Raw genomic sequence first — 16,128 nt, 5'->3', positions numbered from 1 at the left:
TTCTAAAGAACTATGGAAATATAATTTAGTGTTTGGCTTTTAGGTTCTCTCTTACTGTGTGTAATATGTTTTGATTTTACCTCACTTACAATAAAGAAATAATTGTTTAGTTGAGTTTTAGACATTTCTTGAAGCAGTTACTATATACTGAATTTTATATTAGGTACTACAGATATTAACAGGAAAGAATTAAGAGCCTTCCCGTAAATGAACTCGGGAAGACATGTATTCACTCTTCCTAGAAGTAACTTGGGAAAGTGGGATGGTTTGGTAGAAGGAACAAGAACACTAGAGTTGGAAAGTTGTTGTTGTTGTTGTTGTTTTAAGATTTTATTTATTTATTTGACAGAGAGAACACCGGTAAGCAGAATGGCAGGCAGGGGAAGAGGAAGAAGCAGGCTCCCTGCTGAGCAGAGGGCCGACTAGGGGCTCAATCCCAGGACCCTGGGATCATGACCAGAGCCGAGGGCAGATACTTAACCAAATGAGCCACCCATGGGTTCCAGGAGTTGGAATGTCTTAAGTCTGTATGACCTTAGTTTCCATGTCTATAGAATGAGACTCATAATGTCTTTTTTCTCATGAGGCTTAGACGCCCTGGATATATTTTTAAAACTTTAGTTCTTCTTTCTCCTTTGAGAAGGGAAGAAGTTGGACTTAGAAATTATATAGGCCCAGATTTGAATATAGGCTATGCAGACTGATCCCCCCTGAATCAGTTTCCTTATTTGTAAAATGTAATAATAATGGTATTAATTTCAAATTGTGATGGTTAAATGAGCTGATACATGCTAGGTACCCAGCATATAGTCATATACTGAGGAAACATGATATAAATGTGAATTTCTTTTCTTTTCTACTCTGGCCACTCTGGGAATTCCCAGTGGAATAAAGGCCAAGGCTTTTATGGAAGGGCCATAGTTGTCTTTAGTTAAATTATATCCTGCAGGAATCATATCAGGACCTGAGAGGCTCAAATGCTGCAGTGAGATTCCCTATGGAACATGAGGATAGCATCTTTCGTTAAGTGACTTTTAATTTGTGCCAGAAAAACTGGACGTGAAATAGCTATAACATTAAGATATCTCTGCTATTAAAAACTTGTTTCTGCATATAAAAGCACTTCGATAAAGCTTTGTAAAGTTGCCCGTTTCTTAAAGTCCAAACATTTGTGCGAATAGCCTGCTGCTATGATGGTGTGCTTTCTCCTTTTCACCCCCAGTTAATCACAATTTCAAATTAAGACTGAGTAGTGTAGTCATCTGATTGACTCCTATGTTTTCTATAGTTTAGGAGGCAAAATAGGCTACATGTTAGCCTTTGTAGGATACTAGTATGCAAATAGAGACTAATCATGTTTTCACTAATTCAGATATAATAGTAAGTGGTGTGCTCTTCCTGAAAAAAGTTTTAGGTTATAATATGTTCTTTTTCTAAATAGTAGGATGTTATTAGCAAGTTCCATGAAGTGAGATCTCATCTACTTACCCTTTAAATGGTAATAGAACCATGCTGAGCCAGACACTTGTGTTACCCTTTTCTAGGCAAAAAATCATGCAAAGCAGGGAATAAAGGAAGTGAAGAGTAAGCTAAAACACAAGGTATGTCATATTCTTCTTTTCATTCTTCCTTGATTCTTGCATTTGTTTGAAGCTTAAACTTTACAAATCACATGAGATTTATGTTTTTAATGATGTTTGAAATATGCTTAGCCCTTTGTTCAACAATGTATTTTTCATAACAAGCCCTCTGGCAACTATCTGCCATTCTATATGCATCTACTGAATAATCTCTTTATTGTTTGCATATTTTATCACAGAACAATGGAGATCTTCAAAGATGCTTTAACAGGATGTATGTTTTCATAAAGTTGATTGCCTTGATATCACAATTGAAATTCTTGCTTCAAGCTGAGAATTTCTTTATAAAGATGGTCTTTGGTGCAGAAGTAATCCAGGAATGCCATCATTTGGTTTTCTAGGGTCTTTGCAACAGTGGCTACTTTAATTTGAAGCATGTTCTTAATGTAAAGAGGGTTGTTTTTGAAGATACATATTTGAATCTATGAATATTGCATATGTATGAATATGTGTGTGTTTTCGATTTGAGTACATGTTACATCTTTGCAGATTTTGTCAGTTCTGAATTTCTACCTTTGAAGAAAAAGTATTACTTAAAACTTCCATTTTTGTGATGAGAGTTAATAATCTGTGTACAAATTTTATTTAGATTATTCCAAATAGAGATGATTTTGGAAATCATTGATTCGTAATAAAGAAAAATACATTTTCTTCCCAAGTAGATCTTTTAAACTTATATCTAAAGCATAATTTTGCTGTTCATATCGGTATCAGATAGTTTGTCTAAATGTAATTTAAAAAGTATTTTAAAATAATTCCTCTTGTATATTTCCCCATATGTAGGAAAATGAAGAGGATTATGGTACCTGTTCTGGTTCTGTACAATATACACCAGTTTACACATTACACAATGAAAAGGGAGGAAATACAGAAAAACGAAAACTTGCCCAGGTAAGGTTTACACTAATGTCTCCAAATCCTAAAATTATGTAATGCCAATTCTTTAAGAACAATTTTGGACCTATTAGTTTTTTTTTTTTATCATATGATAAGAAAACCTGCACTTAAAGTCACGGAGATTGAGTAGGTATGTTTGGGCAAGCTGCAAGAAGATTAGGGATCTGTCATTTCAGGTTGCCAGTCTCTACATACTTTATTATGTCCTCATAGAGCTCACAGTCCAGGAAGGGGAGAGAGACAATTAGTTGTCTCTGTGATTAATTAATTGCCTCATCTGATTGCCATTGAGTATGAATAGCTTGACAATGAAGGGGAAATCACAGATTTGTATTACAAAAATAAAATGAAACTCATATATGGGAATTTGACCATGAAAATCATCTATAGAAATCAGAATATAAAGTAATATGCCTGTTTTTTCTAAAGTTAGATATTTAATTTGCTGTAAATATTCAAAACTTCTGCTTATATGCTGATGTTATATAAGATACTGTCCTAAAGGGGGAAAGTCTTTAGAATTATAGCTACATTTATCTCTGATTTTGCCTTAAGTATGTTTCTGAAGGTTTAAATGATGCAAAATTTATACACCAAATCATATTTTAAGTGGCCTTAGAAAACTAGCTTTAAAAGAATTCTTAACTGGATTATAGTTCATTTATTTTAGTCACTGAAGTTTACAGATGAAGGAATTGATAGCCAGAATGGTCACCTCACTTACCCTAAGACTCATAACGAGTTAGTGGGAGAATGGGATGAGAACCCATCCCTAATACTCACTTCGCTTTCCTGGGTCTGCAGAGGAGAAATGGCCTGAAAGTGCTTCTCCGTGTTGCTAGGGAAGGGGAGACGGCCAGTGAAGCTGTATGAAAACTCTCACCTTTATAAAGAAATCTCATTCATTTAATCATTCAGTACTTACTGTGCACCAGTCACTACTCTAGGTGTTCCAGGAGAAGCAAAACACATCTTTGCCTTCATGGGACCATTTTTATACCATACTAAGTGCCTTCTCTATGATGTATATTCATTTATAAGTGTATATTTTCATACATTAGTGTTGCTTAATTGCAGCATATTGGTAGTAAATGCTGATTGAATAACCTAAAACAAGCCCTTCAATGAAATAATAATTCTACGAGTATAGAAACCTTCTCTGGCTACTACTGTTAACTGGAAAACATGTATTAACTTGTAAACTAGTGATGGATTTACAATCAATATCTCTATTTTTCTTTCATCACTTAGTATGTTCAATTCCTATTGGTTCTCAAGCTTCAATATCTTAAACAACTTTCTGCAAATGCTTATTGGCTTAATAATGGAGTATTTGGGTTATATTTACCACGGTGAATTGATTTTTATGGGAAAAACAGTGAGATCTTCGTTACTTATCAGATGATTTAAGATGGAAAGAAAACCCTTGAATTTAAAGAAACACCTGTCCTAAATGTCAGTTTTAAGTTAGGAAAACTATTTTCAGCCACTCGTCTAAATTTTTATATCTTTCTTTCTTTACCATGGCAGTGTATTTCTATGATAATTTAGTCACAAAATGTATTTATTTATTTATTTATTTATTTATTTATTTATTTATTTATTTTAGTTACGAAATATATTACAGATTTCTGTTTTTATTTGTTTTCTGTTAGACAATTTCTGATAGAGTAAATTGTATTAAGGTACAGAAAACCTTATAGGATAATAGGTTACATGCATTGCATACTTGTCCTGATTTTTCATGGCCATCATTTATTATATGATTAATTCAACTATCTGTATTCATCAGTTAGCATTTTGTGGTTTTCAGGTAGACAAGACAAATGATGATTCTAACAAGCATTAAGAGAAGTAGGGCTTATTCTTTTAATTATATGATTTTCCTAGTTGGTTCATAGGAATTTGTTAAGCCAACATATTTAGGTTTATTATGCAGGTGCTCATAATGTCTGAATAATAATCTCTCCACGTGATAAATATCTGAGTTGTAGGTAATGTGTATTCCCCATATATATGTTTCTTTGTATACTTATTCCATTATATAAATAAATATATATAACTGTGTATATATATATTTTGCACAGCTGAATTTATTTAAGAGTCCATATATCCAATCATTTGTAACCCAGTACTATTTATCGCAACCTAACATTTTGTCTTTGCTTGTATCAGGCATAGGAATGCATGTAGCCCTCTGATAGGAGTAGAACCACAAAATGGACAAAGCAGTCGGGGAAGAATATCAGGCCTCCCCACCCCCCATCTTCCAACCCTTCTCTCTGCCTCTCTCTCACCTGGCTTCTTGTTCTCTCTGCCTGATTACTCACTGTGCATTCCATAGATGGGCTTTCTCAGTCCCTCCCGTGTGCCTGACACTGTGCTTGCAGGCCCTCATTTCAAACAGTGGCTAGGATGGACCACTATTCCCAGATCCACTTTCTTGTGGAAGAATGTCATCAGCCCACTAGGATCAAGATTAATCCTTGGTTCAGTCAACTCTAGCCAGAGAAGCAAGAAGAATGCCATATTACCAAGGACATTGGCAAGTAGTAGGGGTGAATAGGGAAAGCAGTTCTCAGGGAAGGGTTTTAAGGATGGTGACAAAATCTCAGAAGAGTTTTGCTATCTCCAATTGTTTTGTAATCATTTACCAGAAAGTCCTCTTTCTAAAAAACAAGTAAAAATTTGTATTTTGAAGTACTTAGAGGCTGGATCTTTGTACCACGAACTGGAAGCCTGGGAAGTTTAAGGTCTGCCTACCCTAATGGGTCATTGTTGTCTCAGTCCTCACATGAGAACTGAGCCACTTACACAAACAGACTACATAGACAGTAAGCTTCAAATACATTGTTTGCATTTGGGACAAGGAAATCAATAGGGACCAGATATAGTCTACTGCCTTTTCTGTAGGGTCTGATACCACAAAATCTTCCTTGGTTCACTTTTTGAAGATAATCCAGTCTCAATGATTTGATAGAAATATGATTCAGTGTATTATATAGAAGACAGAAGCTGATGCTAGAACCATGAAGATACTGTTTTATGATTATTTCCAAATCAGTAAGTAGTCTTACTACTGTCTCTCCAAGTACAATAATACTAGGATCTGAGCACATTAAGATTTTCAATTAAATATGTAAGCATTTCAAAAAAATAAATATGTAAGCATTTCTAGGAATAGTTAGATGTGGTTAAAGACATAATCTAGGTATCAATAAATACATCCAGAGACATTATGGTTATTTATTCATTTGTTTATATTCTACTTATTTCCAAAAATAAATGGATATTTTACCAAGAAACACAGAACAAAAGATTAAAATATATTTAATTTAGATAATAAGCTTTAAGGCAAAGAGAAAGAAAGTTAGTGCAGTAAGAAACTAAGGCCCATTCCCTTGCTTAGCAGCCAAAACAAAGAGACAAACACACCTGCCTACTATGATTCATGATGTACAAGGATTTAAAAAAAATTGTTCAGGAAGCACACAACTATTTCAGAAATGGCACTAGACACTGTGGATCCACAGATGAAGTCAGTATCCCAAAAGCTTTCATCCAGTGAAAGTACCCGGGAGAGGCAAGGATCACAGAAATCTGGTTTTCCTTCTTTGTCTCTTCTGTGCAGTGTCTATCATTTGAAATACTCAGGTTTATTAATACCTCTCTCAAAGACAGCTTAGTTTCCTAAGAAACTATTAAAAAAAATAAAGGTTACAAAGAGAAACAAACTTAGAATGCACTCTTTTCTTCTTTGTCTCAGACTCACCGAGTTAGAAGAGTAACATCATTCTCTCATGTTAGAGCCAGCCTCCCACTGAAGGCCTGTTCTCTCTGGGCCTCATCTCACATCTGATTATTTAAATAACCATACTCTCTTAAAAGTCTTGCCATGTGGTAAGTTCAGTTACCTGAAAGCAAGATTCTGTAGGACCTCTGGGATTCAGTGATCCAGATAATTTTGAGGTTCTTAACTGCTGTTTTCCAAACTTCAGTTTTTAGAGTTGAATCACATTGAAGGACCCTAGAGCAAACTTGGAAAACATGAGGAAGAGACAGATACTTGATTAACAGCAAGGCTGTCTGTATGTTTATATGATTGATTAATTTAAAACTCTCAATAATCCAAACACACTGGGGACTGTTATCTGCATTATTCAGATTTAGTGACAACAGAGGGATGCAGAAATGTGGCCGAAGTTCTGTAGGTAATAAAGAGCCAGAATAGGGATTGAAAAGCAGACAAACTGATCCTGGCAGTTGAGTACCTACAACCACTATCATCGTGTGTCTGTGATGAGTGGGGTGTTTGTGGAGGAGGGGCAGTTAGAAACAGAGGTATGGTGCTGAGAGCCAGAGACTGGACTTTGAAAAAAGTATTAGCATTTAGCACTGAGCAAAACACTGTGTCCCTAAGCCTTACTTTCTACGTTTGTAAAGTGGTAATAACGACACATGTCATTTTGCTAAGCTGCTGTGGGCATTACATATAATGTATATAAAACACCTGCCACATAATAGGTACTTAATAATTGACAGCTACCCATTTATACATATACATATATCTTGAACTTCATATCTCCTATCACAGCAGCACTGGCTTTCTTTTCTCTTGGTTGTAACTGTCCAGAGACACTAACCATCCTCTATTCCAATAAAGTAGTGGGGACCCTAAATTTGTCTTCAATCTAAGTAGGGATAACTTTAGATCCTGGTGTATGATTTGAGGAGAAATGTATAGGTTACTTTATTGAGAGATCTCTTGATTTCTAAGCTTATAAGACCTCAAGACGTCAATTTATTGCCAGGAAAATGACCAAAATAAAGAATGTGGGCTTTACTTATCCTAATTCTTTATCCATTTGAGAAGTTGATCTCAGCTATGTAATTTCCAGTTAGACCTGGATAAATGAAACACTTTATTTTTATCTGTTTTTCAAAAGATGAAAACAAGATTATGGTCATTTAAATTCTAATAATATATTTTAGTAAGTGAAAAAATAAAGTTTTATAATCAAAGAAAAGAACAAAAAGTGAAAAATGTATGTTGTTTTAAGCCTGTATTCCATTACTTAGCTTATGTTTGGAATAGATTGTGAATCTACATCTACACCCCAACAAATAATACTTTGTGTGCTAGTCTGCTAATTAGTATGGTTATTTCCCGTTTTGTTGATGAGGCTTAAATAAATGTCAAGGGTACAGCCATAGAGATCTCCCAATTAGGCTTCACATTTGTAAAACCCAACCCTTTTCCCTTTTGTGTGAAGATGACAGTTCCAACAGCAGCCCCAGCCTAACAGGACTCCAGGGAAAGGATCCTCCTCTGGTTTTATTGAAAACAGGGCCAGTTGGGTCCAGTGAGAATACTGCCACTGGTCATGGTGCAGAACAGTTTTAATCTTGACCACACATTTACCTTCTTTCATCAGTTTTATTTTAGAACAAATACTGTAGTCTTAGTAAACAACATTTTGACTAAGTCTGTCACTGAAAATTATGTTTTAAAATATTTACTTGTAAAAATCTATTGGAGTTTTTAAGAATGAGAAATTCCTTTAAGTAAGGTACAAAATTTATCTGAATCTAAAATATTGCCCCATTTTTAATGCTATTAGCCATTCTTAACTTACTCTAACAATTGTAATGTGTTATGTATCTGAGTGTCTATATAGGACACACACAAGCACACACACAGACATACACATCAACTAGACTAGTGAACTGCAAGCAGGAGCTTAGCTATATTACAAGTCAACATTAACAGATGGATGGCCCTAAGCAAGCAAAACCACGGCAACAAAATCTAGTGAAAGTGGAAGATTGAAGCTTTTTGTTGTTAAGCCCTATTAAAACCCTGGCACACATATCACTCTTAACTGTTTCGTGTCTGAGACAAATAGCAATGCATTCAGATTTATTTTCAAACTGTCCAATTAACTGTATAAAAGCGGCATGAGAAAGTATGAATGGAGGATTATTTTCTCACTTGTACTAGGACATAAAGTAGTGTGCCTGTTGATAAATACTCACACTTGGAAAATAGTCAAGACCTTAACCCAAATACAGTGTTTACAAATAGAAATATGTTTAATGGTCATAATTTCGACTAACAAGACCAAGTGCTAGTGTCCAAGACTAGGACAGTGATCATTTATTCTGTTGAATGCATAAATAAGGAGTATACACTATAAAATGTAATGTATGTGATTTTCCATTTTACCCATTATACAAGATGATATGCATACTTTAAAAGAAACCATGCTATCATTTGGAGTCCTTATGTATTTAGTGGTTTATCAATCATCCTAATGGATTTATGGAATATAGCACAAAAGCTGTGAGCTCATTTTATAATTAACAAGTAATATAATTTCATCTTTAAAGAATGTACTTAGAAGTTTTTATATATATCTTTTTAGCATGTAGAGACTTGCAAGTAAGGCATGTCAAAGCCACATTTTGGTTGACTAGGGACTTAAAAGACATTCCAGTACATAAGCATGTTTTTAAAAATATGAGTAATCAGGTTTACATTTTACAGATCATAAATTTCATATTTTAAAATGTCACAAATGAAATTAAGTTGCTGTGAAATTTATAAGATAAAACCTTATACTCTCTAAATTACTTAGTTCCTGAGCATAATAAATGAAGGAATATTCATTCATACCTAGAAGGATATGGTTTATGGTATTGTGTTTACGACCCTCTTCATCGGATTTCAGTGGACTCTGGGAATAAATGAATGTAATTAAAGATACGATTTATTGCTTAGGTGACAAAATGGTACATTGGTTGGGATCTTTGGAAAAATACAGTTCATTCAGTAGCTTTGCTGTATTGGTCAAGAAAGAAATGGCATAGTCATTGTTTGCAGAGGGAAGACACCACTTGCTTCTTCTAACCCAGAAAAAACAGTTGCAAATCACAATGAGAAAGATTATAGTGACCTGGGGGCACGGGGAAGAAATGGGTGTATGAAGGTGGAGGGCCCAGATAATGGAAAAAATACTTAATGTCAATTTTACAAAATAATAACAGTAAGTTTAACCAAATCATGATAAGCAAAAAACCCTTATTTTTTTTAGCACCTTCTGTAATTTGGTTTAGTATTGAGAATACTATTATGATAATCAAGCTAAATTGTTGAATTAAAGTGATAAATTTATTAGAAAGTTTCAAGTGACAAGAATACTTTGAAATAAATAAATGTGTTTCTATTAAAACATGTCTGCAAAAAATACTGCCTAAATGATGACACATTCTAGTAGTCTTGTCCCAAAGTTACTCTTTGACATAGCATGTATTTAATCTAATTTATGCTAATGTCACTAATTTATAAAATTGATTTCTTTAAGTCCAATTTGAAAGATACAGGACATATCTTTAATTTTAAAGAAAGTTATTTTTTTCCTCTGTTGTTTTCTATTGAAATAATATTAATTTACAATATGTCAAATTTGATCATAGTTAAAATCTGTACCCTGTCATTCCCCCCATTCAGTTATGGATTACAAGAATGCCCTCTAGTGGGCATTATATAATACTTTCTTTCCTTGAAAGAGGATTGTTACAAAAAAATTATAATTATAAAATTTGCCTGTCAGAATAGTCTCTTTTAGAAATGCAATAGAATACACATTGAAACATTTATATTGTCATAAAACTATTCAAGAACATTGCTTTTTCAGAGAAATAATTCAAAGCCAACTCCTTTCAGTAAGTGGCTGGGACTTCGTTTTTTAAATGTTTAGTTTTGCTAAACAATACCGGGTATATTAAAAAGACATAGTGGAAGGTAGTCTCACTTATGTGAACATGTTCAGTATATATTACGAGGTCATTTTAGTTGAAATGTACCTCTCTAATGTTGTAATTTTACCCTTCAAATTTATTGCCACAATTGACTATGTCATTTATTACAAAGTCTTGAAACAAAAACAAGGCTACTCAGTTTTCCTTTTAGCAAATATAATGAGTATTACCATTCTAGACTTTACATCAATAATCATGTCGCTAATATTTTTCCTCATTAGTTTCCGTTCTACTTAACTTAGAGTTTTTCCCTGTTACTTCTTTAATTATTTTAAAGGCATTTGGTGAAATTAACAATAGCTCTCTACTCTAAAGGCACCCGATTTTTAATGGACAAATTCTTGTGTTCTGTGAGGCATCCTAGGATAAAGAAATGATGATGTTCTTCCTGTTTTGCATCTAGAACTGCTTTTAAGGTTGGTCAGAGATCAATGTTCGTGTTGATGAAAGAGGAAGCCAGTCTTTTCTTTGTAGGGTTACTGCTGCTGCCTATTAATGTCCCTCAAGAGAGAAAAATTTCCAGGAATGTCAGTAGATTATAAATACAAGACTATAATAGAACCTTATTATAATTCGAGCTGGATTTTTATCTACTACACATTGTTATATTTCCTGATACCAAGCATAAAATATTAGAATAATACACAAATATCTTAAGTTAGTCTGTGCCCTCATGCTAGTTACAAAATAGGACCTCTGTGTGCAGCTTTCTTCGGTTCTTTATGGTTTCTTTAATGTTTGAGTTTAATACTGGCCAATTCATAAAAGTCTGTTCCCTCTTTGCGTTTATTAATGTCTTTGATATTGTAAGATAATGCTTTTGAAACCAAAATACATACAGAGTAATTGCAATTTCAGTTAAGATTCTTGCTACATTCAACACAGAAACCATTTTAAGACTCTTTCCACACATATACACATGTATGTTTATGATATATTGATGCAATAACCTGAAAAATGAAATCAGCTATAAATATTTTAAAACTAAATATTTTACTCTATTATGTGCTTTTTACAAACATAGTTCATTAAGGCGGTTGGAAGTAATATTCTTTTGTTCATCATTGCTGAGTTTTAATTGTGTATTCCAGCTAGAAAAATCATCTTCATATCGTTTGGTGAAAAGAATCAAATTCTGTTTTATTGAAAATACAGTGGACTTGTTATGCATTAAGAAACCTTTTTAAATGTTAAAATATTGAAACCCTGTCAGCAAAAGTGAAATTACAAATAGTTTGCCATTTATAAAAAATTTATTTATCTATTTTGCTTTGAGAATAATTTTAATAGTCTTATACAACTTCTTATAGTTACACTGATCAATAATTTCTCAGTACTGAAAAGTTACTGCAAGAGCTTTGTTAAATTTTGCATTTCCAAATATTAAAGAATGGAAAAAATAATGAAACAATGTATTTTAAATATTTATAGTTAACATAATTATTTGGCATATGAACTGTCCTGAAATACTGGCTTAGAAGTATTAACAATAGGGCAGCCCAGGTGGCTCAGCAGTTTAGCACCGCCTTCAGCTCCGGGCCTGATCCTGGAGACCCGGGATCAAGTCCCACATCAGGCTCCCTGCATGGAGCCTGCTTCTCCCTCTGCCTGTGTCTCTGCCTCTCTCTTTCTCTGCCTCTCTCTTTCTCTCTCTCTTTCTCTCTCTGTCTCTCATGAATAAATAAATAAATTTTAAAAAGTATTAACAATTCAGTCATATTACTTACAAGCATAGATGAGTAATGAATACTGTGAATACATGGTCTTCTTTCCATTTATTAACACACTTCAGTGGGAGCCTTTTAGAATAGCTGGTGCAGTGCTGCCATTGGATAGGTTGTATATAATCTCTAATAATGAAGAAATAATTTGTGTTTCTAAGATGACTTTGATACAGTATTTTGCCAAACTAAAGGAAGACAAAACTTCCTAAAGGAAACTTCCTAACATCAGTAAAAGGGCTGTATAAAGGGATCAGGTATGATTTCAAATATTCTTTCAAATTTAATATGGAGATTTTTTTAGTCTAATTCTATAATAGTCCTCAACTTAATATTAATTAAAATAAGCTTCCATTAATGTAATTAATGGCGCAATGTAGACCCAATGGACAACACCATAATGGAGAGACTATCTAATTCAATTCAACAAAAACTACCTGAATTTCTTGCTGTGAGCTAGTTTACAGTTTTCAGTCAAGGTCATATACCTCCCCTAGACATTACTATGTGCAAGAACTGCTTTCAAGATCATTTACCTCCTCTTATTTTACTAAGGACCATCATTTACAAATTCAGAAAGACTTTCCTTCATTGACCTTTGTATTTAGTCTTCCTTTTCACTTCTTTACATCAGTTCATCAGTAGGTGACTCCATGTGGAAGTGTAAAAAGATCTTGGACTTTGGAGTATAACAAACCTGGACCAGAATACCAGCTCTGCCACTTGCATGTATTTGAACTTGAGCAACTTGCCTAACCTCGCTAGTCCTCTTAGCCTTCAGATCTATAAAATGATGATAGCTGTATCCACTCCCATAGAGTTATTGTGGAGATTGGAGTTAGTGTAGTGATAGAATTTATTTTTCCAACACTCACTAGAAGTTTAGTAAATATTTGGTGATATTGTTTCTCTTCTATCCACTACAACAATAACTGTCACAAAAATTTAATGAACACCTACTGTGTGTTCTAGAAGAGAAAGAATTAGACCCATTGATAGTATTCTTCAGTACTTGGATGCTCTATTGTGGTTTTTCTTGCAGTTTTTGTTGTTCTTGCTGCTATTGTTTCTCCTGTTCTCTTTTCTGTTTGTGTTTCAGTTTAGATAATTCTTTTAGATTTGGTACATGTATACACTGTGAAATGTTTACCACAATAAGATTACTTAACACATTTTTCACCTCACAAAATTACCATTTCTTTGTTCATGGTGAAAACATTTAAGACCTACTCTCTGGCAACTTTCAAGGACACAATACAGTGTTGTTAACTACAGTCACCATGCTGTTTATTACGTTTTCTGAAATTATTCATCTCAAAACTGGTAGTTTGTACCTTTTGACCAACATCTCATTCCCCCCACTCCTAGTCCACTTTCTGTTTCTATGAGCTTGACTTTGAGGTACACAGATGAGATCAGAAAGTATTTGTCTTTCTTTGACTTATTTCACTTAGTTTAATGTTCTCAAGGTTTATTAATGTCGCAAATAGCAGTTTTTGTTTTTGCTTATTACTGAATAATACTTATGACTGAATAATATCACATTATATACATAACACATTTTCTCTGTTTATCCATCAATAGACATTTAGGTTGTTTCCATGTCTTGACTATTGTGGATAATGCTGCAATGAACAGGGTGCAGATATCTGTATGAGACAGTGATTTCATTTCCTCTTGATAAATAACCAGAAGTGGAATTGCTAAACATATGGCAGTTCTATTTTCAGTTTTTTGAAGAATCTTCATACTGTTTTCCATAGCGATTGCACCAGTTTACATTCTCACTGACAGTGCACAACAGTTCCGTTATTTCCATATCCTTGCCAATGTTTATTATCTCTTGTCTTTTTCATAATAAGCACAATAGCAGGTGTGAATTGATATTTCATTGTGGGTTTGATTTGTATTTCCCTGATGGTTAGTGATATCAGGCATGTTTTCATCTACTTGATGGCTATTTGTATGTCTTCTTTGGAAAAATGTCTAATCAAATCCTCTGCTCATTTTTAATTGGATTATTTGTGGGAGGGTTGGCTATTGTATGAGTTATATGAATTCTTTATATAGTTTGTTTATTAAACCCTTATCAGATATATGATTTGCAAATGTTTTCTCCCATGCCTTGACTGGAAGAAATTTCCATTTTGTTGATTGCTTTCATTTTGTTGATTGTTTCTTTTGCTATGCAGAAGCTTTTTAGTTTGATGTAGTTCCACTTGATTTTTCTTTATGTTGCTTGTGCTTTTGAAGTCATATCCAAAAAATCATTACTAAAACCAAAGTCAAGGAGGTTTTTTCTCTCAGAGTTTTATGGTTTCAGGTCTTACTGTTAATAATTCATTTTGAGGTAATTTTTAAGTGGTGCGGTTCATGCAGTTTTATTCTTTTGCATGCGACTATCCAGTTTTCCTAGCACCATTTATTAAAGAGACTATCCTTTCACCATTGAGTGTTCTTGGCACCCTTATCAAAAATAGTTGACCATATATGTATGGGTTTGTATCCGGGATCTTGATTCTGTTTCATTGTTCTTTTATGTATTTTTTATATCAGTACCGTACTACTGTTTTTGATTGTTATAGCTTTGTAATATATTTTGGAATCAGAAATTGTGATGCTTCAGCTTTGTTCTTCTTTCTCAAGATTGATTTGCCTATTTAGGATCTTTTGTAGTTCTATACAAATTTTAGGATTTTTCTATGTATGCCATTGGAATTTTGATAAGAACTGCATCGAATCTGTAAATAGCTTTGTTTAATATAGATATTTTAACAATATTAACTCTTACAATCCATGAACATGGGATGTCTTCCATTTATTTGTGTCATTTTCAATTTCTTTCATTAGTGACTTAAAGTTTTTGTTATATAGATTTCACTTCCTTGATTAAATTTATTTGAAGTATTTTATTGTTTTGATGCTATAGTACATGGAATTATTTTATTATTTTTTTAGATAGTTCACTGTTAGTGTATAGAAATGCCAGTTTGGATGATTTCTGTTGACTAACTATTTTAATGTTCACTGATTTTTTTCTTCATCTACTGATGAGCCAATTAAGAGAAGTCATCTCTTATGTGTTTTTCTGTCATTTTGATTTGACTTTTTTATAGATTTCATCTTCCTGCTGTCATCTCATCTGTTTATGCATGTTGTCCATCTTTTTTTTTTTCCTTATTTATGTCTGGTAGTTCTTGAGTACTGGACCTCATGTGTGAAAAAGCAGTAGAGAATAAGTTAAATAGTCTTTATACCCAGAAATGAACAAGAGTCTTCTTCTATAATGCTATTAGTACAGACATTGAATCCATCACAAGCTGAACTGGTTTGGATTTTGTTGTTGATATCATTACTTGCAGTGGACTGCTATTATTTTGTGTTTAGAATGGACTACGTGTAGTGGAGGTTCTGGAAGGTTTTTTCGTAGTGATTCTCCCTTACCCTTAGCTATATCACAGCCACATAGGGTATCTCTCAATATTTTTGCCCCTGCTCCAGCAATTAGCTTCTGTTGCTGATTACTCAGTCTTGGTCTTCTGGGTTTTCTGTGCTGTTACCGCTTCAGTCTTAGCAGGCCAACATTCCTCCACTTCCTTTCACAGCAGATAAACTTTCTTATACCTGCAACTGGTGTTGGGCAATTTGGGGGCTGCCTCTTCCTCTGTACTGGTGGTAGATTTCTGCTTGAAGTCAATATAGAGTCCTATGCCTAATAGGGTTTCCTGCTCCTCCCTAAAGCAGTTTTGGCCTTTGCATGTCTCCCAGAAGTTTTGGGATTGAGTTTGCTGACTATCTGCCATCAGTTTATGGCTTTTGTTACATATAAATTCATGTTTTTATAAAGTAAGTAGGGCTTTTTACTTGCTCCCTGCAGCAACCATCACTTTCTGCTTGCCTGGGCCACCAGCTCTTTTCAGTCTCCTGTCTTACCCCTAGTCTTTCTGTGTAGCACTAGCTAATGGAGTTGCCTGATTTAGCAAATAAAATTATAGGATTTTTATCTGTAGAAAAGGGCTTGCAAGTGCCAAGTATTCCACTGATATCTT

The 16,128-nt window shown here is 33.9% G+C and overlaps 1 protein-coding gene across 12 annotated transcripts in view; it reads left to right on the top strand.

Moving 5' to 3' along the window:
• Nucleotides 1–16,128, top strand: part of DENND1B (DENN domain containing 1B) — a 261,096-nt gene that overhangs the window by 223,219 nt on the left and 21,749 nt on the right. For all 12 annotated transcript variants that reach the window (XM_072831286.1, XM_072831295.1, XM_072831293.1 and 9 more), the window contains 2 exons: nt 1,545–1,601; nt 2,424–2,531. In XM_072831286.1, coding sequence (XP_072687387.1) covers nt 1,545–1,601; nt 2,424–2,531 — 165 coding nt within the window. The remainder of the gene's footprint in view (nt 1–1,544; nt 1,602–2,423; nt 2,532–16,128) is intronic.

Source organism: Canis lupus, chromosome 6 (assembly GCF_048164855.1).
Source record: "Canis lupus baileyi chromosome 6, mCanLup2.hap1, whole genome shotgun sequence".
Classification (NCBI taxonomy): domain Eukaryota; kingdom Metazoa; phylum Chordata; class Mammalia; order Carnivora; family Canidae; genus Canis; species Canis lupus.
The sequence above is the reverse complement of the archived record's forward strand: the minus strand, read 5'-3'. Positions and strand labels throughout refer to the sequence as shown.